The sequence below is a fragment of the Sciurus vulgaris genome (genome assembly GCF_902686455.1).
Source record: "Sciurus vulgaris genome assembly, chromosome: 2".
In the NCBI taxonomy this organism is placed as follows: domain Eukaryota; kingdom Metazoa; phylum Chordata; class Mammalia; order Rodentia; family Sciuridae; genus Sciurus; species Sciurus vulgaris.
In genome coordinates this window covers 90,737,029-90,762,372 of record NC_136462.1, presented here as the reverse complement: position 1 = coordinate 90,762,372, position 25,344 = coordinate 90,737,029, and the positions used below count along the sequence as shown (strand labels likewise).

The 25,344-nt window shown below is 37.0% G+C and overlaps 1 protein-coding gene and 1 long non-coding RNA gene across 5 annotated transcripts; one reads left to right on the top strand and one right to left on the bottom strand.

Annotated features, from left to right (window-relative positions):
• Positions 1 to 175: 175 nt before the first annotated feature.
• OIP5 (Opa interacting protein 5) lies at positions 176 to 11,902 on the top strand (the record flags this gene model as incomplete). Of its 4 annotated transcripts, none has more annotated exons than XM_079128794.1 (6): positions 176 to 497; positions 761 to 827; positions 2,996 to 3,094; positions 3,361 to 3,414; positions 5,421 to 5,502; positions 10,541 to 11,902. In XM_079128794.1, the coding sequence occupies 6 exons, from the start codon at positions 176 to 178 to the stop codon at positions 10,634 to 10,636; spliced, it is 720 nt and encodes a 239-aa protein (XP_078984920.1). In that variant the 3' UTR covers positions 10,637 to 11,902. The 4 variants fall into 4 exon arrangements, with proteins under 4 accessions (XP_078984920.1, XP_078984919.1, XP_078984922.1 ...); XM_079128793.1 differs by having other exon boundaries at positions 2,972 to 3,094; XM_079128796.1 differs by lacking the exon at positions 3,361 to 3,414.
• LOC306654847 lies at positions 424 to 24,659 on the bottom strand. Its single transcript, XR_013762077.1, has 3 exons — positions 24,516 to 24,659; positions 19,355 to 23,049; positions 424 to 530 (listed from the first exon to the last, which is right to left on the bottom strand). It is a non-coding gene; the product is annotated as an uncharacterized lncRNA (long non-coding RNA).
• Between the last annotated feature and the right edge of the window lie 685 nt (positions 24,660 to 25,344).

Here is a 25,344-nt window from a genome sequence, read left to right as displayed (position 1 = left end):
CAGCCGAGCAGGCTCGAGCTCTACCCAACACCTCACCAATACGCAGGGAAGGCGTGTGGGTCTTGTCCCAGCTGCTACGGCAGAGCGCACGGCCTACGTTGTCCACTGAGGACACCCGGGCCGCGCTTGGGGCTGAGTTGCGGGCGAGTTTGAAAGAGGAGACCGCAGCAGGAAGATGGCGGCTCGGCCGCGGCGGCCTCGGCCACGTTGTGCAAAGTTGTCCGGTGATGACTTTTGTGACGGCGCTAAGGAAGTGATCGACGAAACCTCTCTTACCACCTCCATGGAGTGGGACACGCAGGTGGTGGAGGGGTCTTCGCCACTCGGTCCGACGGGACACGTAGCGAAGGAACCCCCAACCAGCCCGCTGCTGCCGTCGTGGCTGCAGCCCGAGAGATGCGCGGTGTTCCAGTGCGCGCAGTGCCACTCTGTGCTCGCGGATTCGGTGCACCTCGCCTGGGACCTGTCGCGTTCCCTCGGAGCCGTGGTCTTCTCTAGTGAGTTGGAGGGCGGCTTCTGGAGAAAACTCGCTGGGAAAGAAGACAGAATATAGATTTGGAAAGAAATTAGTCCCTTGGGACGGGGGTGGGGGTGTTTTTCTTTTTTCCCGCCCGGGTGCAGGGGCTGGAAAACAGGGCCTCTAGCTTGTTAGGCAAACGCTCTAAAACCGAGCCACATCCCTTTCTCGTTTGGCTAGGAGGGAGATTTACTTTTCAAGGCCCTCACAAGTGCATGTTGTGACCCGTGTTTGTCGTCTTAGGAGTCACAAGTAACGTCGTTTTGGAAGCGCCCTTCCTGGTTGGCATTGAAGGTTCGCTCAAATGCAGGTGTGTATGGAGAACTGATGGGTTTCTAGCTTCTGACGTAAAGAGACTGAGGTGTAGGAGTAAATAGTTTGTTCCTGTGACTAAAGTTTATTCCGTCCGTACGGTATAATCAAACGGCAGAATGTTTCTTTTACATGTTTGTCTCCGTACGAATTTGACGGATTATGAAATGAAAAAAGATTTTTGTGTAGTTTTTAAGACTTTTTCTGAGGTCCACATCTTCCTAGTGGCATGTACAAGTGAAGTGAGGCTTAAAAAAAAAAGTGTGTTTAGTAGTGGAAATAAGAATAACTTATAAACTACAATCCTTTGAGGTTACCAAGACTTGTTTGTATTTAAAGTGGAATTTGTAATAAATCATGGCAGGACTCAGTAATTTCAGAAATTAGGGGAAAATAAAAAACAAGGAGCATATTAAGTACTTGAATGCTGTCTGACTTAAAAGTGACAGTCAAGTACTCAGTGAATTTATTATTAAAATAAGGCTCCAAAGTTTGTCTTTAACAGTAAGACAGTTCATTCTTTTTATTTTTTTGCAGAGGCGCTCTACCACTAGGCCACATCCCCAGCCATTTGTTTTGTTTTGAAATAGGGTCTAGCTAAGCTGTCCAGGATGACCTGGAACTAACTAGCCATCTTGCCTCAGTCTTCTGGGTAGCTGAGATTACAGGGTGGGCTACTGCACCTGATTCCCATAGGTTATTTCTCTACCAATTTTTTTTTTTCTACCAAATTTTATTCTTCTGTTCCTGGTGGAAGATTTAGTGTAACTAATTTCAAAAAGTATTGTATTACAGTGTGTTGGCACTTAAAAATAGCATTGTTATGCTTAACTTTTGTTACGCTCAACAGAATGTTTACTTTAATGGAATTTTGCTTAAATTGATTATAAGTAAAATACTTCTTTTTAAATTGTTTTGTCAAATTTAAACACACATTTGAACAGAATAATGAGCCCATGTACACCAGTCACTAAGTGAGGACAGTTACCAATTCATGGCCAATCATATTTTATCTATAATCATACCTATCCCTCTTTAATGTTTTTAATTACATACCTGAAATCATTTCATTCCTAAATATTTGTGAGAATATAAGATAGTAATCTTTTTCGTTTTTAAAGATATAATCCAGTTCCCAGAAGAGTATATTACTGGTAAACTACTTTTTAGAATAAGTTAAAGTAGGCATTCATTAATGTTTGTAGATTGATTCTTGTTAAAACTTATTATGGAGAAAAAAATTTTTCAAATAAGTGAGCATTTTCTCTTTACTCTTTTTTTTTTTTTAATAGAGCTTTATGGTTATATTTAGTAGTTGGGTTCATTATTATGGGAAAATTTTAAAATATCTCAAACACGGTAATAATTCACATGTACCCATTACCCAGTTTCAACAATTACCAATATTTTGACAATTTTATTTCATCTATATTCTTCATTTTTATGTGTCTTGGAGAGTTTATTTATTTATTTGATACTAGAGATTGAACACAGAGGTGATTTGCCATTAAGCTAAATCCTTAGTACTTTTTATTTATTTTGAGACAAGGTCTTACTAAATTACTGAGCCTGGCTTCCCCACTTTCTCAGTCTCCCCGGTGACTGGAATTACTACAGTGTACTACCAGTCCCAGCCCCGGGAGTGTTTTAAAACACATCAGAGAATTCATCAATATGTACTGTTATAATGCACCCATTAAAAAATGTGGAAAAAAAATTAGGCAGTTGATCAACTCCTGTGGGGCTGGAGGTTTAGTAGTAGAGCAAGAGAAACCCAGTTCTGCAAGAAAAGAAAAAAATAAATAAATAAATAAAATGTTTCAATCTGACTAGTTATCTCTTTTTCTGTTTTTTTTTTTTTTTCTTCTTTTTGGTAAATTACTTTTCTCAGAGTTATATATCATTGATTGCTTTTATAACCGGAATCCATGAAGGTTTCTGTAATTTAGGGTATAATTATACTAAAATCTGAGTTACCCTTTCTTGAATGTGACATTCAGGCTCATTCCTATTATAGCATAATTTTCTCCTGTGTCTTAGGTGATAGACTTTATTTTTCTATTTATTTACAAATAGTTCAGAGACTGTTTTTCATTTGTTCTGCGATTTCCTTCTTATCCTATTTTGTGTTTTCCCTTCTAGCACTTACAACCTTTTATTCTGTAGTTCCTGTGAGATTCCCATTGGTTTTCATCTGTATTCCACCCATGCTGCTTTGGCTGCCTTGAGAGGTCACTTCTGCCTTTCCAGTGATAAAATGGTGTGGTGAGTAGATGTAGATATTGTTCATTTTTTAAAAAAATTATATATTTCTTTTTGAGCAAAAAGAGTAGAATATCAAGTGAATTTATTCCGTAGGGAAAGAGGAGTCTCAATAGGAGTTGCCTTCAGATAAATTTTAAAAGATCTTTTGGAAAAGACAGTCACTGTACTCAAGAAGATACTAAAGCCAGGTACTCTCATAAAAAAAGTGTAGAATCATAACATTATGATGATTTTAGATGTCTTCTAATCATACCATGTCTTCATAGTGGTACCAAGGAATTATTCAGAAGATATTCTTTCATTAAACAAAATCCAAGAAGGTAAGCTTTTGCAGTTATTTTGCAATAGAAACCTTTTGGGTTTGTTCCCTTGCCCATCTCCCTCCCATAGAGTGGGACCTTATCACCATTTGTCTCATTTATGACACCACTCACATGTATGGGGTCAAGAATTTTTACCTGACCCAAGATAAACCAATCATATTTTCTACACTAGGAATTTGAAATATGGGCTCTTGTCACTTGTAAATGGTGCCGAGGTTGAAAAGTGAAAACTCTTAAGTTATGATAGCTATTTTCTACATTATACATGTAGATGCAGAGGAGTCTTACCTGCTGAAAAAGAATAATGAATCAGATGCACAAAGAAAAGTAAAAGTAGTGATCAAAGGGTCTCCTAGGATCAGAAAAAGTACTTATTTGCTTTTATTTCTCATACGTAACATTGGGTATTTCTTTATCTTCTTGGTAAATTGAACTTTTTAATTAAGCTTTTTTGTTTATTTCAAGAAACTGAAATATACATCAAAGTCTTTTCTTGACCACTAAACAACAACAAACAGCCACTGGTTTCTGCCAGGCATTATGCTTATCAGTTTTTTTGGTTTTTGTTTTGTTTTGTTTTTATTCATGAGACAGGGTCTTGCTATTTTGCCAATCCTTGCCTGGAACTTGGAATCCTCCCACTTCAGCCTCTTAAATGTCTATGATTACAGACTGGTGCCACTGAGCTTGTTTTCAGATTGGTGTTTCTAGCTGAATTATGTTTGACAAAACAATAAAATTTATGAGTAAATCTCATTTATTACCATGAAGCTGTTTAATGTGCATTAGGTGTACTGTTTGTTCTTCATTACAGATTTCCAACAGGATGTATACTTGAGATGCGATTATATTTTACTTTTAATTTCTCATTTTTAAGCAATTTATATTTAAAATGTTTTTTTCAAAAAAATGATGGACACAATACCTTTATTTTTATTTATTTTTTTTATGTGTTGCTGAAAATTGAACCCAGTGTCTCACATGTGCTAGGCAAGTGCTCTACCACTGAGTTACAACCCTAGCCCTAAAGTTAAGTTGAATGAGGAAAAGAAGTATCTCTCAATATGAGCTATAAGTAACCTCAAATCATTTTTAGAAATAGATACAAGTAGATGTTCCAGAAGAACTATAATTGATTTTTTGCTAGAAAAATAAGATTTTATTTATTTTTGGTACCAGGGGTTGAACTCAGGGGCACTCAACCACTGAGCCACATCCCCAGTCTATTTTGTATTTCATTTAGAGACAAGGTCTCACTGAGTTGCTTAGCACTTGGCGGTTGCTGAGGTTGGCTTTGAACTCAGAGCTTCTGGTGATTCAACCATGATTAGGGATCTGGGTCAGCATTTCTGTGTTTCTCTTGGCTTTTTTCTCTTAAGTACAGCATTAACATCTATTGATGATAGCATCCTCAACAGGAAGGAAAAGTGTATGGGGTTATGGGAACACAGAGGAACTTTTATGGGCAGAAATTTCCTTATTCCCATTAGCTAGATCTATGTCACATGATCACCCTACTGGGAAAGCAAATGTGTCAACAGATTTGTCACAGATAGCTTAGAACACTTTTGATTCAACTTCTAAGATTGACATATGACAAAAATCTGGATTTTGTTAGTTAGGGGAAAAAAGTGAGGAATGGCCACTAGCTAAGCAACCAACACAATTTTGTTACAATTGATTATTTTTCCTTTGAAATGTATGTGCTACAGGATCTACTTATAGGACATGAAACTCATGTGCATCATGATTTTTATATGTCCTTTTTTTTGTCTTCAGTTTGTATTGGGATAATTTTGTCACTGGGAAAGAATAAGATGAAAGAGTCTCTCTTTGTTTACTGAGAAATTGTTTTTCCAACAAAATATATCGCCAGTCTTAAAATGGAATTTAGTAAGAAGGCAGGCTTTGCTTGACAGATATGTTTCAGAAGAGAAGTTTGCTTCATTGATAATCTTACTATAGTATGGTACTAATATTTTCTCTCTATATTTTCTATCTAGCTATCTCTTAAAAACAAGAGCTATAGTAAGTGCATCTGAAATGGATATTCACAATGTGCCTCTATCAGAAAAGATTGCAGAGGTAAAATTTCATGATGGCTGAGTGATTCCTTTAATTATAGACAATTCTTGATAATTTGTACCAGTGAACTTTGGTATGATAAAATGGTATGATACTCCAATAATCCTCTGTGCAAGATTTGGTGGTCTATTTTTGAATTTGTAACACAAAACAAAATATTAAAGCCATACTATAAGGTCTACTGGGGGGGGTACTACTCAAATATTATTTTCCTATATTCTCCTTTATGCTGGAAATGGCTGTGTTCATCTTGCATAGACCTGTCCTCTTTGAAAGTGCCTTATGCTTATGTCTTAGAGGAAAGAGTGGTAAAAAATTATTAAGCTGTTTGTCTGTTGGTTTGGTGTCGCAGACCAAACCCAAGGTCTTGTACTCAAGTCTACCACTGACCTACATCCCCAGCCTAAGAATTCTTATTTAAATGGAATTTATGGAGGAGTTGATAGCTTTAAGTTGAAGAATACAAAGTTTTGGTAACTTGCTGGCTCATTATGAGTGAAATTTTGGCTATACCTTTACTACCCTCAGAAGAACCACCTAGGAATTTACCATTGGGGGACTGGGGTTGTGACTCAGTGGTAGAGTACTTGCCTAGCACATGTGAGGCATTGGGTTCAATCCTTAGTACCAAATAAAATAAAGGTATTGTGTCCATCTACAACTAAAAATTTTTTTTAAACATAAAAAAATTTACTATTGGTTTAATTTTAGTAGCATATAATAGTTTATTCTTTGGAAATTACACATTTAGTGACCAATGCCATTTATTTTTCAAAGTTTAATATTAGGAGTAATGTTAGGACAGGAGAACAGTGATTCCCCCACCCACCAAAGCTATCTAGTACTAAGTTCATGGATCATGTTCTAAGCGAGGGGATGGCAAGCTTTTTCTATTAAGGAAAAGTTAGCTGATAAATATTTTAAGATCATGGAGGTTCATTTATACCACTCTGCAATTCTATTGCAAAAGCACCCATAGAGCTGGGCAAGGTGATCTGCACCTACTACTACTATTACTACCACTTACTTCAGCACTTGGGAGGCCTAGGCAGGAGCATCACAAGTTTGAGGCTTGCCTGGGCAACTTAGTGAGACCCTGTCTCAATGAATAAATTAAAAGGGGGCTGATGGTGTTAGTGGTAGAGCTTCGCTGGTTTCAATCCCTAGTACTGAAAAAAAAAAAAGTTATGGGAGATAGCAGAATTTGACAATGTGGGAAACACCGTTCTCTGTGCAGCTGAAAAAAAAAATGACAGAAAAACAACCATCGAGTTGGGTGTGGTGGCACACGCCTGTAATTGCAATTCAGGAGGCTGAGACAGGAGGTGAGGCCAGCCTGAGCAACTTGTTAAGACCCTGTCACAAAATAAAAAGGGCTGGGGATGTAGCTCAGTGGTAAAGCACTCCTGAGTGCCAAAAAGTTCCCTGTACCAAAAAAAGAAAAGAACAATCATCATAAGTCTGTGGAAATTTTCCGCCAGGCGTTCAGCAAATGGAGAAAACCTACTAAACTTCAGTAATAACAGTGAGAGCCTACAGTATCTGAGCCACAACAGACTCTCTCCCACCCTCCAACTTCGAGGGGAGAGGCTCCATCTGAGCAGATGCAGTGAAGAACATAGGGATCTTTTCCCCCACCCCACAGTTGAGGGCTACAGTGTCCTCCCAGTAGGTATGGGCCAATGGCATTTGTCAGCCACCTCCCCTCCCCAATGTTACAGAAGCTGGATTCTAAACGAATGCCATTTGTTGCATAATAGATCTATTGAAGGCACAGTAGGCCAGGAATACTGGAAACTCATTCACCATTGCACAGATTGCTTGTGGAGCAGAAAGTTCATGCTGAGACTAAAGCTGAGATGATCAGAAGCTACTGCCCTTGCCTAGTACCCTGTTATAAAGAAGAATGTCATACTAATACACTGTTCCCACCCTTTAGTTTGGAAGTTTTGGCACAAGGATTTTGCTCAGAATGAGAGGCAGATTGTAAAAACAGAATTCTGAAGCTCTTCCCAAGGGAAATACTTGTAACACTTGGGGAGTTCAGGGCAAAGGGTGCCATTTAAAACAATGAAGATTTGGTGAAAGCAACTAAGAGGGAGCTGGTAGTTCCATGAAAGCAACAAGTTAAACCACAGACTAGATTTACCAGAGAGAATTAAGGAAATAGCTAAATATAACCCTCTTAGTGTTGGTTCGGAAACTCCAAGAATGATTGTTAAAGACTATATCTGCAAAGGAGTCTGAATTGTTTATTTACAACTAAGCTACATTTGTAGCCCTTTTATTTTTTGACAGGGTCTTGCTGACTTGCTGAAGCTGGCCTCCAGTTTGTAATCCTCCTGCCTCTACTTCCTTAGTTGCTGACATTACAGGCCTATGAAGTGCAGCAGGAGTCTAGATAAAATTAGAGAAGACTATGGGATAATTTTTGCCTCAGGGCACTGTCATAAACAATGGAGCAATTTAGTCAACAATAGATACTGACAGCTGGTTGTGATGCCAGTAGAGGCTGTGCACACAGTCTCCCACGTGGCAGGCAAGTGCACAAACTGAAGGCTGTGCCCTCAGGGAGTGAGTGACATCAGATGCTAATAACTGGGGTTGGAGGATGGGAGGATAGGCATCACTAAAACAGTCTAGCTATTTAAACAAACAAACAAGAAACCTGGTCAAGGAGTATAAATTAGTATCCAATTTGCTTCAGTATATTATCTAAAATATTCAGTTTTTATTTTAAAAAGTTATGAAACATACAAAGAAATAAAAGGTGGCCCAAACACAGGTTAAAAAGCAGGCATTAGAAACTGCTTTTGAAAAGGTCGAGATGTTGGGTTTAGCAGACAAAGCTTCAAAAATCTGATAAAAATATTTCCAAGAAGCTATGTGCAGGGCATGCCTGTAATTCCAAACAGCTCAGGAGGCTAAGGCAGGAGTATTACAAGTTCAAAGCAAACCTCAGCAATTTAGTGAGGCACTCAGCAACTTAATAAGACCCTGTCTCAAAATTTTAAAAAATTTAAAAAGGATGGGGTGGAACTTAGTGGTTAAATGCTCCTGGGGTAAATCTCTGTTACCAAAAAGGAAAAAAAAATTTTTTTCCTAAAGAAAAGGAAACCATTCATAAGGAAGGTATGATAATGTCTTACAAATAGCAGGTATCAATAAAAATGATAAAAATGATTTTTAAAAACCAAATGGAAATTCCTGAGTTGAAAAGTATGATAATTGAAATGAAAAATTCACTAGAGGAGTTGGGGAGATAGCTCAGTCGGTAGAGTGCTTGCCTTGCAAGCACAAGGCCCTGGGTTCGATCCCCAGCACCCAAAAAAAAAAAAAAAAAAAAAATCACTAGAAGGGCTCAACAGCATATTTGAATGGCAAGTGAAAGAATCATCAGACTTGAAGATAGATTAAAATTGTGCAATCTGGAGAAAAAAGAATGAAGAAAAATGAATAAGCCTAAGAGTCCAGTTGAAACTATCAAGCATACCTAAATATGCTTTGGTAGTATAAGTACCAAAGGAGAGGGGAGGCAGGTGCAATGGCACACACTTGTAATCCCAGTTACTAAGGAGACTGAGCAAGGAGGATTATAAATTCAAGGCCAGCCTCTGCAATTGAGTAAGACCCAATCTCCAAGCAGGGGATGTAACTCAGAGGTAGAGCATTTAAGTAAGGAAGGTCTTTGTTCAATCCCCAGTACACTGCCCTCCCAACACACACACAAACGGAGATGGGAGACAGAAAGAAGCAGAAAAAATTTAAGGACTATAAATTTCTCAAATTCAATTTTAAAAATTAATCCACATATTCAGAAAACTCAGGTAGAGTAAATGTAGAAAGATCTACACCCAGACACATAGAAAAGATGTTGAAAGATTGAGAGAAGGGGCTGGGGTTGCAGCTCAGTGGTAGAGCACTTGCCTGCCATATGTGAGGCACTGGGTTTGATCTTCAGCACCACATAAAAATAAAAAAATAGATAAATAAAAGGTATTGTGTTCATCTACAACTAAAAATATTAGGGGGAAAAAAAAGATTAAAGAGAAAATATATTTGAAACAGAAAGAAAAATGATTTCCAGTTACCAGAGTACCCCAGTAAGAATAACAGGCTCTAGAGTTAGCTGTAAAACGTAGATTTAGTGTACTATGAAAACTATACCAGAAATATGTATCTAAAAATTGTACAAATGAGGTTTTTTTAACCTAAATTTCAATAGGAGACTAAGTTTTTCATAATTCTATATTTCATGATAACTTTATGAATCAAAGTACATGTTGAAGCCGGGTGTGGTGGCACACACTTATAATCCCAGCAAAAATAAGTAAATAAAAAAGGAAGGGAAACCCTGGTACTTCTATCTCAACCAAACTCTAGACCCCACTTTGTTCTGGTCTTCATAGAAGCAGTGATGCTCAGCAATGTTCATTTTCAAATGAAACTTTACCCCTGATGATCTTCCTGTATACAGGTTTCTTACATAAAATTCTCTCAGAAATAGAACAAATGGCCAACTGCTGTGGCACACACCTGTAATCCCGGCTACTTGGGATTCCAAGAGGCTGAGACAAGAGGATCACAAGTTTGAAGCCAGACTCTGCAATTTAGCAAAACCATTATCTCAAAATAAAAAATAAGCCATGTGTGGTGGTGTATGCCTATAATCCCAAGGAGCTCAGGAGAGTGAGGCAGGAGAATTGAAAGTTTGAGGCCAGCCTCAGCAATTTAGTGAGACCCTGTCTCGAAATAAAAAGCAAAAAGCGGTGGGGATATTGTTCTGTGGTTAAGCATCCCTAATTCAATCCTTGGCTTCAATCAATCAATTAAAAAAAAAAAAATGGCGATATAGCTCAGTAGTAGAGCATCCCTAGGTTCAATCCTAACTACTGCACTCACTAGAATAAAGCAAATGTATTCCTGATATATGTTGAGATATTACCATCTTCCAATCATGACATACTGTAGCATTGCAACTAATAAGTTGAATGTTAAGGGTAAGATACCCTGACATCTCTGTATTTTTTCTTCCCAGCTGAAAGAGAAGATAATGTTAACGCATACTCACTTAAATTCATTAATGAAGATTCTGAATGAAGTGACTCCCAACCAGTCCAAGCCAGAAAACTGAACCAAGCCTTGAATTTCAGCTTCAGACTTTTTTGCTATCTTCAACAGACTGCTCAGTCATTTCTTTAAAAAAAGTCTTCAAGAACAGGATGGGGACTGGGATTGTAGCTCAGTGGTAGAGCTCTTTCCTACCATGTGTTAAGCACTGGGTTTGATCCACAGCACCACATAAAAATTTTAAAAATGAAGGTATGTGTCCATCTGAAAAAAAATTTTTTTTAATGGGACGGGGGTGGGGATTGAGAGACTGGAAAATGTGGTTTATTATGTTTACCTCTAGGCCAATTTTCCAAATTAATTTTGAAGTTGTTCTTAGATGAGAAATTAAGGAGTCTTTTGTCCAGGTTTCATAGCTGTATCCTTAAGAACTTACTGATTTCATAATACTTATGTTCGAAAACATCTTACACTCCAAATGTAGGTATTAAGATATAATATCCCACATGTCCTGAGATAAAGATGCACTGTTGATTTGAAAATACAACTAGACTTTAATGTTGACTACTGGTATTCCTACATGGAGCAACTGTTATATGAATACTGATGAAGCATTTCTTATGTTAAATGCAGATAAATAATATTCTATAGGTAATATTTAACAAATTGCATAACGTAGTTATCTCTTTATTGTTGTAAACTAAGCTTAACGATAATAATGAGAGAAAACATCAAAGTACTGATGGCTGTCTGTTCCACTGGAGAACATATACCAGAAACTGCCACAAGTATGCAGATTGTTTGTCCTTTGACAGTACAGGCCTATGTCAGAATAGGCCTAGGAAAGTCTTTTACCATTACAATTTTCAGCATTAGATGAAAATTACCATTTCAAATAACAGATAACACAATGAAATTTCAGTGCATTCTCAGCCCATGCTGCTTTATTGCTAAAAAATATACATATACACAGGTGCAGAGTTTCCAACTCTTAAAACAGTTCCTTTTTACAACAAGGAATAAAATTTCTTCTTCAAAGCTCCCAAAGATGCATAGATTAAAAAGCAAGCTGCCTTTTGTAATACTTCAAACATAATAAAATCCTTTAACATCTTATAGACCAATGGTACAATGGAATACGTAGAATAGCAAGTAAACACAGTGATGGACTCCTGTATTTAGGGGACAGTAAATAAACTATTCAGAAGGGCACACTAATATCCTGAAACTTTAATTACAAAGATGAGTATGGTTTTAAGATAAATGCCAAGATTAATGCTACTAATACTGTTGTTTAAATTTTGATATCAATGCCAGAATATCTTCCTTACCCTTGGGATGAAGAAAAATAAATAAATTTTTTTATTGGAGGCCCTGGGGATTGGACCCAGCTGTTCAGGCATGCTAAGCAAGTGATCTACCATTGAGCTATACCCCGGCCCCCCAATTTTTTTTTTTTTTTTTTTGCGGTGCTGGGATTGAACGCAGGGCCTTGTGCTTGCAAGGCAAGCACTCTACCAGCTGAGCTACATCCCCAGCCGCAAAATGTATTTTAATTGATGACATGCCATGCCAAGGGCGAAAAACATTTTGAAAATTAACCATAAGCCAACTATTCTGCTATTCTGACTTTAAAGGAATAAGCTTTTAGTTCCTGGAGAAATTTCCTATGATGTTTGGTTTTCCAAATTACTTAAATATGCCTTAGTAGAATAACAAGGAGAGTCTTGAAGAACTCTGACCTTAAATCTTTATTGATTGGCAGACATGTTATCAATAAGTGGCAAAGAACATTTTTTTTTTTTTTTGCGGTGCTGGGGATTGAATGCAAAGAACATTTACATATTGGATACATGTTCCTATATTTCTGTGGAAAGCAAACATCTTAATGACAAACCTAAGTAAATTCTGAACCACCGGAAGTTACCATTCCATTTAATACATTCCCAAAGGTTGATGTAGCAAAGTCCTGAAGCAAACAAAGTTAATTTCAATCTATAGAACAAGAAACCTGGAAAAGTCTAGTGAAAATCATGTAGTCTTACCCTGAATTCTCTATTTAGGTTTTTTGCAGACATCATGAATTCCCTTTGCACATTATTTCTTGCAATCACTTGTGTTACTGGGTTTTTTCTTTTGCAACCCAGGGCCTTGCAAGTTAGTCAATCACCCCACTACTGTGCTACACCCTCAGCCCTTATGCTACAATAAGCTGATGCCTCTTCATGAAATAAATGACAAGGTTATTCTTGCTTTTTAAAGAGAAAACTTTTCACTTGTTTACCTGGGATAAAAAGATTCTAGGGAAGAAACTGCATTCTGACTTAATCATCAGGCATGAAACTCTGGTTACTAAAAAAAGTTTTGAATATAATACAGTAACAAGAGAAATAAACCACAAATCTATCAGTAATTTCATAACTTTATGAATAGAAGTCTCTCTTGCAGGATCCTTTATAGCTGATCAGTATCCATATCATCCAGAACAATTGCCTAAAACACCTGAAATATGTGTATATTATTTTTGGTGATGGGATTTCATTATGCTGCCTATACAGGCTTCAAAATCCTGAGCTCAAGCAATTTCCTCCCTTTGTCTCCTAAGTAGCTGGGAGTACAGGCATATGCCACAATAACTCGCTCAAGATACTAATTTTTTTTTTTCACCCCCAGGAGGGGTAGGTACTAGAGATTGAACCCAGAGGCACTTTACCACTGAGCCACATCCCCAGTCCTTTTTATTTCTTTGAGACAGGGTCTCCTTAAATTGCTGAGGCTGGAATTGAACTTGTGAACCTCCTGCCTCAGCCTCCTGAGCTGTGGGATTACAGGTGTATGCCATCATGCAGGGTTCAAAATAGTAGTTTTAAGAAATCCCAAACTTAAGTCTATGTAAACCTTATCAGACAAACTCCATACATAGTTAATTTACATACTGCATACTGGAATTCCCTACTTTCCTATCCTTTCTGAAACTCTGCACCTTTCTGATTATTATAGCCACCGCAGCTCATTCAACATGCTTATTTGTGTCTTATTTTCAAACATGCTTGGGGGACTACTGGAGCTAGGAAAGACATTAGAGGGTGAGCAATGTTATGCCCTATTCTTGACAGTTTGAATGTCTTGTGGGTGCCCCTGTTTACCTTTGACTTCCCATTTTCAATGGAAGTAAGATAATCTTTAATCAGAAAATTAAAACTAATAATTCAAACAATAAATTCAAGCTATTGGTTTAAGTATCTATTGCTTCATTATTAAATGCATATATAAAATCACTAGTAATCACATAACACTGAAAAATTTCGATCATGCATCAGAATATTAGTATTCTAAAATCAGTTATGGACCCACCACTATTGCTTATACTTTCAATCAGACCCAGCATTAATAAACATGCAGAGTAAAAAAAAAAAAAAAAAAAACTCTGATTCAGAAGAATTATGGAAAATAACAGACATGCAAAATTTCAACTGAAAAGTTGAGTTAATAAAGTAATTGCTTAGAAATGCAGGCAGGTGCTCCACATCTATCACAATGCTGCTTCAGAACAGAAGTATAAGCAATACACAAGAAGGTTAAAATTAGGACCACTTCATTTATAAAAAGCTTATATGTAAAACCTGGCCCTTGTGGATAAAGAACCATGTAAAAACCTTGGATAAAGAGAGAGAATTGAGAGATGCACAGTCTTATGGAACAATGAGTTTTTTTTTGGCCATTTATTGACAGCTGTATCATAGAAAAACATAGGTAATATATGGGATGGTCAAGAAGCTCTTGGGCAGAATAGTTTCTTTTTTGATTCACATTAATGAACATTACCTGTACAGCTCCCTGGGGAGCTGAAGAGCAGAGCTAATACAATGTAAACTCAAGCATCAGTGCCCTGAAATTCAGCATAGCCCTCTGCTTTTAAAAACTGTTGGCCATGGGATTCTTCCAAATTGTATAATTAATAGCCAAGCAATGTTCTGAATAAACTAGAAGCAATTTGCTTGCACCAACAGCACCATGAGAATGTAAACTCCTGAAGGCCAAGGGTCTCTTCATATTTTGCATATGACAGGTACATAAAAGAGTAAACATGAGACTACGATAACTGAAAAGCTTTTAACCACATACGTTCAGACTACAAAAACTTGTAGCATACTTTAGCACTTAGAACTATTAACATGGCTGTTAAGGGTAATATTTAACTGTCTGAAATAACTGTTGACAACATTGTAATTTGTAGCCATATCCTCATAATCATGCAGATGTCTGAATATTGCTTGACTATTCCAATGTTTAACATGGACTGACAACAAAGGACATTTAAAGAGAAGCTACTATCAATATAGCCCTTCCATGTCCATTGGAGTTGCCATATAAGAATGAGTCAAGTGATTCTGAGATCTACAATGCTTATCCTTTAATCCCCACTGCCCCCACCCCAGGAAAACAAAGGTACACAGACCCAATCTTTTCAGGGACCTTCAAGGTGCTAAATGGCCAAGCTTGGACACGAGGTAAAGTAAGTAAGAAGTCACCCTAGTTCCACTATTTTTCCTGATGTGAGCTGTGCAGTTCCTCAAGAAACTTGTTTGATAGGTTCTCCTTAAAATAAGCAGTGAAAGGCCACAGGCATTGACACAACTGCATTAAACAAGGTATCACAAAACCAAGTCTTTGGCTATTCCCCAGTCCTCTTACTTCTCAGCTTTAAACCCTAACTTCCTTAACCATAAACATGAGGAAAAGCAATCTAACCAAGTTCTTGGCTTTTTTCTTTCTTAAATTCTTATCATGCGCACGTGTACACACACACACACACACACACACACACAACTTCCTCTCTAAAAATGTATCCAGGAAGCCAATAGAGAAAGGTGACAAAGCAGAAGAAAATGCCTTTCTATATAATAAATGCCTATTGTAACATGGAACATCCAAAGTAAAAACCCCACCTTGACTTCACTGGGGCTCTAGGAGTGCACTTGCCTCCATATTAAGCACTAGAAACATTTGACTTCAATAACTCTAAACCTCTGCTTTGAGAAACAAATATGGTCTTAAACCTTGAAACACACACAAAGTTATTTCTCATACAGATATATTCATACATTCATACTGTTTTAAAAGAAAGTAACTTTTATAGGCTCTGTACCTAGAACATCTTTTTCATTTTGTTAACTGTTGATTGCAGAGCCCTACAAACCCAAGTAGTAATCACTTAATCTACTGTACAGCAAATGCAGTGTATTATACATGCAAAACTGTTATTGCTGCTAAAAGTCTACCTCTTGAAAACTATTAGTTCATTTTATGGCTTTTTTTTTTTTTTTTTTTTTTTTTTTTTTTTGCAACAGGACATTTCATTTCCTATACACTGTGCTGTTTTATATTCATTACCTTTTCCAGACTTTTAAAATTTAAATTCTTCAGAAATGGATTTTCCCAGGCACAAAACTATTTGAGTCAAAGTACAGCTACTTTAAGTACACTAGGATCTAAACCTGGGTCCCTGGAAATCTACTACTATAATCTATCTATTCTAGATTGCTTGTTCATGAGATGCACCACATTAGAACATTTTTGCATTTCTTAGCATACTAATGTAGAATCTGTGCTAATAAATCCTGGACTCTTAGTACTGAGATTTGAAAAACACTCAAGAAAACTAATACTTCCCAGTTCTCAAGACAATGATTAGAGGTAGGAATTTCCTTTTACAGAAAACTCTTCTGCTTTCAAAACAAAATGACAGTTTTATTTCTAAAAGAAGGAAAGTAGAAAAAGGAAAAGTTATCTGAGGCTTACTATAACCGAGGGCAAGAGTCCACTTATTATTATACGGCAATGTAGGTAGGTTTCATTTAGCTAAGTTTCCAATGCTCGTGAAAAGGTCTGGAATCCCATCAGTACACAATTCAGCAGATTCAGAAACAGGAAGAGCCTGAAACAATCTAGGACACTCCCGAACTATTGGTATTATTCTTGCATTAACATACATGCTGCTGACAGAAGTAAATGGTCTACAGATTATATAAGCACTCTATGAAGCAATTACAGCATCTCAGTAGGACATGCAGAATGTAAAGCTATTTGTAGATGCAAAGAGTAGGAAAAATGAACCCAAGACATAATATGCAATAAAAGAACAAGCTGACCTCAAATTAAAAGCAACACAAAATCATGAAAATGGGGCCTCATTTTGACTTGAAGTTTCATAAGATACAAAGGTAGCTATTTCTAGCTAACTCATGGAAAGTTTTTATATCCTTGAATGTTTCAAATGGTGAGCCCAAATTTCTATGCATAAACAATTGTTTTTTGGCCTTAATCTCCTTCCCCCAGGGAGAATATCACAGATTCAGGTATTTATGGGATGAAAAAAAAAAGTCTATAGAGTTTCCATTCTTTTTACACTATTGGTTATTATCAATAACTCATCCTGAAGTTTAAAATTATTACTGGGCTCATGCACTAACCCCTAACATGGCACTACAATATGCTACCAAGCACTAATGCTTACAAAACTATACACATCTCAAAATGGAAGACATTGGTGATTTTGTTGTTCTTAAACAACTTGTAACATTTGTCCACAAGTATTAAAATATACATATATATATATTTCTATTGCACATATCCCGTTTTTGTTTGACTTTTCAAAGAAAAAACTGCCAGCTAACATGGATGAGCAAAAGAAAGGAAGCACAAATGCAGATTGAAGCATTTCTAAAATTAGTTTTTGCCATCAAGAATGGGACCAACACAGACCAGAGAAAAATACAAATGTATTAAGTAAATACTGGGCAACTACAACTGGAATTCGCCCATGTTGTTAAATGCCATCTAATGTTAATCATGTAAGATGTGGGAACTATTCCTTTGAAAAAGAACATTAACACTGGTTCTCAGCTATAAACTGAAAAATATCTGGAGGGAGCCTGAAACCTGTTCAAACAAGTGGGTCAGAGCTGGTTTCACTGGTGCTCATATCCCTTGCCCAAAAAGTTGCCAAGAAGACAAGGGGAAGATAGATAAAACGCCGGGAAGGTACAACCTATCAATGATGACATTCCCAACATACCAGTGGGACCTATATATATAGGCTTTCTGTCTTAACAATTCCAAATACTAAGGAAATAACAGGAAGTGGCATGTGGGGTTAAAGAAAAATCTAAGTTACCCTTTTTTTTTTTTGAGGAGTGGGTACTGGGGATTGAACTCAGGGGCACTAGACCACTGAGCCACATCCCAGCCCTATTTTTGTATTTTATTTAGAGACAGGGTCTCACTGAGTTGCTTAGCACCTCGCTTTTGCTGAGGCTGGCTTTGAACTTGAGATCCTCCTGCCTCAACCTCCCGAGCTGCTGGGATTACAGGCATGCACCACCATGCCCAGCTCTAAGTTACCTTTAACCAAATTATTTCTATTATGATTTCCCACTCAGTAAATGCTATTAAATTTTTTTTAATTATACATTTTATCTATACTATTTTGTGAAAAAGCAATTACATTAGAATCAAATTGGTTGACCAGTCCAATCATAACAATGCTCAACATTTCCCATTTTTGGCAATTTCTATCACTCTCGATTTTTGGTAAATCTGCTCTATGTTCCCAGCATCACAGCACCCCTGGCCCTTAGCAACCATTCCAGAAAAAAGATGATCCAATAATACTACCTATTCTTAATTTCATCAAATAAGTTTAAAATTCTTTCTCTACTAATAAAGTTTTTCATGCTTCTTATGAAAGATTTGACATCATACAATGGTTCTGTTTGTTTGGAAGCAAGGACAGTTTTCCACTATAGTCTTCATCATATAACTGTTAAAGGGAAAAAAAAGAAGATTCATATTTCTTGAGTTTTTCCAAACCCTGAATTTCTTCTCAATCTATGATGAACAAACACAAGATCCATGCTTCTTATTGGAACTATTTTTCTTATTGAGGTTTTTTTCCAGATCCAGATTTCTTCTAAATCTACAAGGAAACAACCACAGGATTGGGAACATTGTTTCTGAGATAGACCCATTTACTGATGAGAAAGTCCTATTCCAACTGCAGAAATTTACCTGAGTCCCAGCCTTTTCAGTTTAACAATACACCTACTACCTAGAAAAATAAATCCAAGTACCCATCTGGGTTGAAGAAAAAGAGTTATTTATGACTTTGCAAAAAAATGGGACAATGTAATGTAAAATTCCCAAAAAGTCAAATGGTGCTACATAAGACATTTTTGGTTTTTTTTTTTTTTTTTTCAGGAAAAAGGAATTATATGAAAACTTCTCATTTTTTTTTTCTTCTTCTATTTTCTATGTCCAAAGTTGAAGGCAAGTCATACTATAGGGTCCATCACACCTTCTTAACTAAAAACCTACTCGTGCTACTTTTCTTCCAGCTTTGGCCACAATGAAAATTAACTCTACTCTGCTATATGACTCCACAAAAACAGGATGAATAAAACTGTAATACAGCAGCCTCTCATCTTACGTGAACAGGTTTCCATCATGGACTCAAACTGGGTTGTTTGCTTTTACCATTCTTTCAACTAAATGTAAGCATGCATTCACAGAATTAGCTGCTACACCATCTGGTCCTTCAGAAGAAGAATGAAAAAATTTAAAAATAGCAAATGTTCCAAGACCTTTGAAAAAGTCAACAACAGCTTCTTTCTCCAGGAGAAAAATCCCTCCTTTCATCCAAAAATGTGGATATACACATGTAAAAATATGTATTTGTACAGACTCTAGGTATATCAGTTGTGAAATCAATCAATCTTGATACCTTGTCTTTATGATCCTTTATCACATCAAAGGGTTAGCTGCAAAACTGGATCCTTGTTTCTGTCCAGCAAATATATGTCACAAGATGAACCAGGATTTAGAGATATATGTCACTTTTTAACATCTCCTTCTTTTCAAATTACAACAAATATTTGGAATTTACTGCTGCAGTCTCAAATGTGCTTATCATAATAGTGGCCGAAACTGGAAGACATTTTTTAAAAACCCTGAAGTCATCCACACCTGCCATTTATTAGTCTTCTCGTTTCAAGTAAAAGGCAAAGAATACCACAACCTAAGCACCTGTTTCAAATTACACATCAGCCTTCGGCTTGCAAAATAATTTTTTGACAATTAAGCAAGTTGCAGAAGACCCATATCACTTGCTTTTTTCTTCCTGGAGAAGTCAGCAGGATAACTGCACCCTAAGGTCTTCCTTCTGTGTTGAATATGAAAGGTGGAACAAAAGAAAAGCAGTTTTTTCCATTCCAAACCATGGAGGTAATGTGTAGAAAGGTATCCATATTTCAGTGGGGAAAGTGGCTGAATAAAAGAAGCAGGACTACCCGCTCTAGAAGACAACATAGAAATACCTAGAAATACAAAATAAATTAAAAACGGGAAGATTAGGGTATGTACTTCTACATAAACTTACTTTTTAAAGCAATATTTAAAACATACACAAAGAAAATAGTATTTTGGATTACACTTTATAAGAAAAGGTCCAACATCACACTAAATTCAAGATTGTCTTTTTTTTTTTTTTTTAAACTGGGGATTGAACCAAGAGGCACTTAACCACTGAATTACACTGCCAGTCCTTTTCATTTTTTATTCTGAGACAGGGTCTTACTAAGTTGCTGAGGCTGGCTTTGAATTTGTGATCCTCCTGCCTCAGCCTCTTCAAATGCTCAGATTACAGACATGTGCCAACAAGCCTGGCTCATCTTACTTTAATTACTTTCAACTGTATAAGAACAACAGTAAACAATAAAAATTTTGTAAAAATATAACCATATGACAATATACAATATTTGGTCACCAAATGCAAGCATGTAAAAACTAAATAAATCCAGTTCATTGCTGCTAACCTGTTGAATTTACAAAAATAATTCAGAAACAAAATAATAAGTACTGTACAATTTTGCTTACATGAGATACCTAAGTAAGCAAATCCAAAGAAAGTAGAATAGGGATGATTTGGGTTTGAGTGGGCAAGAAAGATGGGGAGTTATTGGTTAATGGGTAGAATTTGGGGTGATATAAAAATTTCAGAAATAGACACTTGTTATGGGATAATATGGGATATACTTAACATCAATATATACTTAAAATAGTTAAAATAATAAATTCTGCTATGTATATGTGACATAAACAGATATATAACAAAACCTTAAATAATTTTAGTTTACAAAAATGGTCAAAAGCTACTGGCTAACTAGTCATTTATTGTACTGTTTTTAGTTTGTTGCATATATTTTTAAAAATACCTTAAAAACAAAACAAAGCAAAACAAAAAAATCAGCTGGGCATAGTAACACGCAGGTTTAATCCCAGTTACATGCGAAGCTTTAGGCAGAAGGATCATAAATTTGAGGCCAACCTCAGTTACTGAGCAAGGCCCTAAGTACTTAACAAGATCCTGTCTCAAAATAAAACATAAAAAGGGCTGGGGATGTAGCTCAATGGTTAAGCACCCCTGGGTTCAATCCCTGATACACCTCCGCAAAACCAAAAAACGAAAAAATAAAAAATAAAACTCTAAACTGAACCTGAGTAGTTCTTTCTGAGGATTGAAGACAAAGTTCTAATGAAAGCCTAAGAAAGAAAAATATAAATTATTTCAGTACCAAATCAGAAGGAAGTAAAGTGTAAAATTTATATTTGTTGTAAAAGCAGCAATGAAGGTTAGAGGAAAGAAGATTCACAACCTCAACAATCTATGGACAGGGGCTGGGGTTGTGGCTCAGTGGTGGAGCGTTTGCCTGGGTTCAATCCTCAGCACTAAATATAAGTAAATAAAAAAAGTTCCATAGACAACTAAAAAAAGTTAACAAAAAAAAAAAAAAACAAAACCTATGGGCAGCAGGCCTGTTTCATTACAGAAATTTAAGCTAACTCAAAGTTAATACCAGTCATTAAGCAGTTCTATAATTCAACTCTAAATACACTTGGCCAACATAGTTAAAAATGTAAACAGACACAAGTTCTAGATATAGGCAAAGAAATCATATATTCTAATGCAAAAAATCTACAAGTAAATTCCCTATAAAGTTGGTGCTTCACTAGATACTTTTGGGTCTCTGAAGTCACTTCCTTGGTGCTAGTGATTAGACAAAGTAAGTCTACTAAAAAACCTTACTAGGAAGATGGAAAGGGTCAGCAGGAATATTCAATATAGCATTTACAATAGCCTGCCTCTGGAGAGTTCCAAGTGACCGTTGTCTCCTGATATTCAAGACCTTTTGTAGTCTCCTCTAACAATGTATCAGTGATACTTTATTGTATAATAAAGAATTTGACTGGCCTTTGTCCTATGAACCCTAAGTCCTTGGAATTTAAAATAAATGAGCCAAAGGAAATTAAACTCCTAAATAATCAATGAGTCAAAGAAGAAATCAGAAATTAGAAAATATCTTGAGACTAATGAAAACAAAAATATAACATACTAAAAATTCACAGAGTGGAGCATATTGGCACTTGCTCCCAGCAACTTGGGAGGCTAAGACAGGAAGAGCACAAGTTCAAGACCAGCCTCAGAAATTTAGCAAGGCCGGAGGCAACTTAGCAAAATCTTGTCTCAAAATGAAAAGGGCTGGGCATGTGGCACAGTGGTAAAGCTCCTCTGGGTTCAATCCCCAGTACTATAAAAGCAAAAACCACACTTATGTATATAGTGAAAGTAATGCTAAGAGGAAAATGTACAGCTATAAACATTTACAATAAAAAAGACCTAGGGCTGGGGAAGTAGCTCAGTGGTAGAGAGCTTGCCTAGCATGAGCAAAGCCTGGCTTTGATGGCCAGTACTTCAAAAAATAACAATAATAAAATTTAAGTGAATACATTCTAAAGCTTGCCTAGTAATATTTATTTTTAATAACTTCATTTCCTTCCATCTATTTAAACCTGTATGTTTCCTATAGCCAATGAAAATTATAGGTTGGGTAATTGATCAAGTTTTTCCTTTTTTATTTTTTATATTGCTTTTGTTAAAATACAGACTATATGCCAGGAGTAGTGGCAGTGTGTAGTCTCAGCTACTAGGGAGACTGAGACAGGAAAATCATTTGAGTCCATGAGTTTAGGGCAAGCAGGGCAACAGAGCAGACCCTGTCTTTTTTAAAAACAAGGATACACATATGTAAATAAAGTACTCAACTATCAATAATTTGCAGTGATTTTTGATGTTCATCTTTTGTTGCTGCTTAAATAGTATTTTTTAAAAATATTTTTTTAGTTGTCAATGGATCTTTTTATTTTATTTATTTATTTATATGTGGTGCTGAGGATTGAACCCAGGGCCTCACACATGCCAGAAAGTGCTTTACCACTGAGCCACAACTCCAGCCCAATAGTATTTGAAATACTATTTACCTGCCACTACTTACCTGCCACATCCTGAGTTCAGAATTTTGTTGAGATGAATAGAAAAGCACCTAAATATCAGGAAAGTGTTCATCCTGTGTGATAAGGATTCTGAAAATAAAAATAGCATTAAGGTAAGGACATAGCACTTGCTGGTGCTATATATATTACTATAAAAAAATCATTAATACAAACAATTCGGAAGAAACAATTAGCAAGAAGTTACTGCATTGGGACTGACTTTCAAAAGATTTCAAAACTCTTGGAGCAGTAGTTTTTATGAAACTCTTTCCTCTTTTAAGACTCTGATGATACTAGGAGACTTTCTTCCTCCCCCAAAAATGTATGATTGTGCATAATATTTCCAGGAGTTTATAGTCCTTTACTTAAAATCTTTGCTTTAGTGTACACACACTCTCCTCTGTAAGAATGTTACATTCTTTTCTTCTGGCCTGATCTGGATGAAATGAAAAAAAAAAAAAAAAAAAAAAAAAAAAAACAGACAAAAGCAAGAAAAAAAAAAGGTCTCATTTAGAAGTGCTTTTTTACTGCTATTTTCACCTCTCCCAAATCCAGGGCCAGGAGAGAGCACATAATCTACCCAAAACATTCATTTGTATTGATATTTCCATTTGAACTGGACTCAACTAACGTACCAGTTTTAATAAGGCCTCACCAATTCAGAAACCCAAAAGCAAAAACTCACAAAATTTAAATGAGACCCAAAAGAGGTTATAACACTCCAAAGTAGGAACGGATATCCCAGAGTTAAAAAGGAAAAGAATACATATATCTGGCAGTACTGATACTGTGCAATCTTGCCACCTTACACAAATTACTTTCTAATAACATTGTCCAAACTATTTCTCTTTGTTTAAAAAAGCACAGTAACTCACTTCTTTAGTTCTGGATCAGAAATCAACAATGAATACCACTGCGACCTAGCTTCAGCCCAAATTAACACGTCATACAGCCATTATAAGACTTTCAAGGACAAGGACAAAGCTGCTTTCTCCAATCATAAAAGTTTGAGAGGTGGGAGCAGAAGTGACTGATTAGTAAAGGTTCAAGTGCATGTCTGTGATACACAAATTCTAATGCAAATCCAGGTGTAACCTGTTACACCAAGTCTCAAGGTCAACGGGCTGGAGAAAAAAGTACTCAGGGCCACAACAGGATTCAACTGACACTAGAGCCTTAGACAACAGTGTGGGCACCGAGGAGTGAAAATAAATCAGTAAAACAAATTATTAAAAAAAAAAAAAAATCGGTGGCCAACGCTGTGTCTGCCACGACAGCTCAGTGTGGGTGAAATCCCCTAGGAACAAACCAAAGCACAATGGCAGCCAAAGGCAAGGCACAGGGAAGGGCGGGGAGCCGGGAGGGGACATGAAAGAGTAGACTGAGGGACACGCCAGGAAGGCGATGTGGACTGCCCTGAGGCGGGCAAGGATGGCAATTCCAGTTCCGCAGGGCCCTATCAGTTGCCCGCAGGCTCCCGTACAGTCCCCGGACGGTTGGGCACACCACCGCCTTATTGCCACATCATTCCCTCATCGTGTCCCTTCTTGGCTCACCTCGCATGGTCCAGCAGACGCAATCGGCATCCCGGGGGCCTGCCAGCCCCCGGCCCGGAGGCCAAATGGCCAGATGGCCTCTCCTCTCCTCACTCCGCCATCTTCGCTTCTTCTCACGTCTGCCAACCCTGTGACCGGCGGCTCCCACAAGTCCCACCCCCCACTGAGTATTGATTGGACATTGACTTGCTCTCTCTCGCGGGCGCTCGCCTTCAGGCACAGGTTGGTTGGAATGCACGTCAATCAATAGCGGTTTTCCCTCATTCGATCTCTTTTTTTGATGGATTAGGTCATTGGATTGAAGAAATTGGAGAAAACGCCTTTGTAATTCGTTTTTTAGGAATGTAAAATTATTTCCGCATAGAAGGACTGTCACATCCTACTGAGAGTGTGACTAGAGGTGTGACTTTTAAGGTACTGTTAGGTTAAACTATAGACTAATAATTTCATCCTCAGGCCGGAAGGTTATTAATTCTAGGCGTTAACACAACACCTTGGGAAACAATAGTTCCTGTTGGTGTCTGATTTTGATCCAATTATACTTTTTTAATTTTTTTTTGTACCAGGAATTGAACCCAGAGGGACTCAACCACCGTGCCACATCCCCAGCCCTTTTTATTTGTTTATTTTGAGACAGGATCTCGCTAAATTGCTTAGGCCCTTGCTAAACTGCTGAGGCAGGCCTTGAATTTACGATTCTCCTGCATCATCCTCCCAAGTGGGATTATAGGATTTTGGCCCCGCCCCCAGCCACCAGTGATGCAGTTGTATTCTTAAAAAGCCAAAATGTTTACTTACTTTGTCTGTAAGATAAGGAACGCATTGGGCT